General features: G+C 47.2%; 1 protein-coding gene across 1 annotated transcript; it reads right to left on the reverse strand.

Moving 5' to 3' along the window:
- Window positions 1-1,064: 1,064 nt before the first annotated feature.
- LOC123176052 (translation initiation factor IF-2-like) lies at window positions 1,065-2,171 on the reverse strand. The gene has a single exon (XM_044590450.1). The coding sequence runs from the start codon at window positions 2,118-2,120 to the stop codon at window positions 1,245-1,247; it is 876 nt and encodes a 291-aa protein (XP_044446385.1). The 5' UTR covers window positions 2,121-2,171; the 3' UTR covers window positions 1,065-1,244.
- Window positions 2,172-3,610: the final 1,439 nt, after the last annotated feature.

Genomic DNA, 3,610 nt, shown 5'->3' on the forward strand with positions numbered 1-3,610 from the left:
AAAAAAAATCATAAAATTTCCTTTAGTACCGGTTGGTGTTACCAACCGGGACTAAAGGTGGACCTCCAGGCAGCGGCCACGTGGAGGGCCGACTAAAAGGCCCTTATGAACCGGGACTACAGGCCCTTTTTCTGCTAGTGTTATAATCTCTTCTATCAAGAAATCAGAACAAATCTAAATAAAAGTGCAAGCATTCCATGAACATAATATTGCACCCTCTTTGGAATGTTGTGGCTCTTAGTTTCCATAGCCTTCCCTTTCCTCTCTCTCGCGAACAAGGATTTGGTCCTTGGGTGGCTTCGTGGGCTTGGCATTCTTCCCTTGTCCTTGTGCTCGCCATTCCCGATCTGCCTTTTTCTTCACCAGAGACACCATCCTATCGGAATCGTCCGTCTTGGATCACTTGGCATCCGATTATTTTTACTTCTTTACCTGAAAGTCAGAATGGATGCAGAATTGTAAGTGTTAGTGGCACACAACACTGGTAATCGTCATAATTAGCGAACAAAGAGAAACCCGAAGCCCTCATGGGAGGCTCCTTCACTTCAGCTTTCACATGCAAAATGCAAACAGGTAACGTACGATCATTAGAAGTGTGAACTTTTCCATGCCAATACTATTAATAAGAAAGATAATGTAGCTCATTTCATTATATAGGGAATATATACACATTGGAAATCAATTAACAGTATGAATTGTTCTTTTTAGCCAATTGGAAATTTTGTTACTAAGCCTAAGAATTTGGGAGCATCAATAAAGATGTCTTCTTCTAAATAACATCGGTAGTGATGATTTCACCTTGTATGGAACTATACAAGATGTAATAGCCTTTTGTATGTTTTTTTCACAACCGTAATACCCCAACTTCTAGTTAGAGCATCAACAAGCTATCAAGAAGTTTCCGGACCGGTGCACAACAGATTAACAACATTATTATATCAACACCAGCTAACTCTAAAATACTAATATAAACGTCAAGTTTCCCGTCAACTGTTTATCACACAATTGCTATTGAGTACATGATCAGATATCTGATGTTATCAATCAGATGGAGCATCTTGACATGATATTTTTGAATTATACACGCTGATTGACTTCATGTTCGTTCTCAATGTACACACTTTTTGCTTACACACATAGCTTTTTACATGGTTGTTGAATCAACGTACATTTTAACCACACAATACTAGCCAGTACATATTACCGAGTTGGTGTATGTGACATAGTCAATTCTCCATAGCTACTCACTTCTTGAAGAGCCTCTGGGAGACGAAGAAGCCGAGTGTGAAGGCGGCGACGCCGACGGCCACCACCTCCTTGTTCCTCCTCGCCATCTCCACTGCGCTCTCCGTCCACTTCATGTCCGTCAGCTGGCCCAGGCCTTCCGTCATGCGCTCTTTCCAGCCGCTGAACGCCGAGGCCGCCGCCTTCTTCTCCTGCTCTGCTCTAGCTTCCATGGCCGTCGCCGCCGCAGCAGCCTTGGCCCTCTCTTCCTCGCCGCGTCGCCTCACCGTCTCTGCCAGGCACTCCCGGTCAACCGCCGCCATGGCCTTGTCGCTGGAGGTTGGATTCGGTGCTTGCTTCTCCGGTGTCTGCGCAGCTGCTGCCGCCTGGGGAGCCTTGGGCTCCAGTTCTTTTTCCTTCTTCGGCCTCTGCTGCTCTTCCTTGGGCTTCGTTCTGATCTCCTCGATGGATGTGGGCGCAGCATCACCGGAAGGTGCGGGTTTAGGCACCTTCTTCTCACCGCCGGCGTCTCCTGTCTTCACGTCGCCGTCGACCTGCTCTGTTGGCGCACCCTCCTCCTTGGGCACACCGGCACGCTTGGGCATGGTGAGCGTGAGCACACCGGCCTCGAAGCGGCCGGCGATGTCGTCGAGGCTGGCGGAGGACGGCAGCTGGAAGACCTTGTGGAGGGAGGCGCCCGGCCTGGTGCCGCGGATGGTGAGCCTGCCCGCGCCGTCGACCTGCACCCTGAAGTCGTCCGTCCTGAAGCCGGTCAGGGTGAGGCGGAGCACGTAGCTGCCGGCCCTCTCCGTCCACTCGAACTTGGGGTCCACCACCGTTGCCCCGGGTGGTGGAGCTGGGTGCGGATGCTGCTTGGCGCCGGTGGCAGCCGCCATGAGGAGGCGTGGGCAAGGAATCGTGATGGATACAGCCGTGGTTTTGTTGTGTGAGAGAGAGAGAGGATGAGATGGGAAGGTTGGCATGATGCAGTGTGTATATATACGTAGGTGTTGCCTGCCATGGTGATGGATGCCTGTAGTGGTTTAGTTAGATTCGAGACTTGGTTTGTGAGGAGAGAAGTGAGAGGAGAAGATTGTAGGATGGAGTTAACCCGGCCGGCCATGCATATGCATACGTGTAGCCTAGGTAGGAAGATGTGTAGCTTAGCTTGCAAGCTACGTATACATGGAGACATGCATGGCCTCATGGGAATGGGATCTTTGCGCGGGAGGGTAAATAAATAGATTTGGAGGGAGGGAAGCTAAGCTATGGAGGTGAAGAAGGAATGCTTGATTGGTGTGTGCATGTCATCGTGGCAGGCAAGCCAACTCCATCCAGATCGCCGGCACCGGCAGCACCCATGTTCACATCTAGGGCTGGAAAAAAAGCTCAAAGCTCGCGAGCTAAACGAGTAGCTCGTGACTCGGCTCGAACTCGAAGAATAACGAGCCGAGCTTTAGTTTAAGATCGTTTACATACCAAGTTAATTAAACGAGCTGATATCATGAGCGGGTAACTCGTTAAGCTCGATAAAAAAATCAATATTTTTTAGAGATAGTAAAATACAGCCTCTAAACACCTTGCGTCCCAGCACATGGCCCAGCCGCTCAAGGCCGAGCCACCCAGGAGACTCACACGTACAAGACCACATATGCACATGCTAAATTCTCAGTTAATCTTTTTATCGTATTTGTAAGGTCTAATGTTCATATCTTTAACGAGCTTAACAAGCTAAACGAGCCTGCTCGCGAGTTATACGAGTCGAGCCAATCTTGAATTTAAGCTCGTTATAGTATCGAGTCGAGTCAAGCTAGCTCGTTAATGAAACGAGCTTTAGCGAGTCGAGTCGAGCTGGCTCGACTCGGCTCGAATTTCACCCCTATTCACATCGATCGGAGGCCGCGTGCGTCATTATATTAATTGGATCAGCATCGCATCTTCATTTTATCTCACTTCAACTATATACTTCCTCTTTTTTTATTTACTTTGCATATTAGCTTTAACCTAAGTTAAACTTTATAAAGTTTGATCAAGTTTTGCAAAAACAATCTATACTTTCATATGATATTAAAAAAATTGAATGGCGATTCCAACGGTATTTGATGTGATATGCTGGATGTTAATAATTTTTTGTATAAACTTGGTCAAAGTTTAGAAAGTCTGACTCGAGACAAAGCTAATATGTGAAGTAATAAAAATGGAGGGAGTATAACTTGTGGGGAAAATAGTGGCATGACTTCAGAATGTGCAGTTTTTCAGTGGGAGAGCGCACGCATGAACCGACCCTCAGTCCCAAAAAAATCCGCCCTGCATAACTTGTTTATGTTTTTCTGTGGAGAAAAATGCTCCTATTTCTGTTTTCTACATAGAAAGGTGTCATACATTA

This window comes from Triticum aestivum, unplaced genomic scaffold, assembly GCF_018294505.1.
Source record: "Triticum aestivum cultivar Chinese Spring unplaced genomic scaffold, IWGSC CS RefSeq v2.1 scaffold191384, whole genome shotgun sequence".
Classification (NCBI taxonomy): domain Eukaryota; kingdom Viridiplantae; phylum Streptophyta; class Magnoliopsida; order Poales; family Poaceae; genus Triticum; species Triticum aestivum.

Bases quoted from the DNA above. Each gene is read 5' to 3' on its own strand.
- LOC123176052 (XM_044590450.1), bottom strand. From the start codon at position 2,120: ATGGCGGCTGCCACCGGCGCCAAGCAGCATCCGCACCCAGCTCCACCA.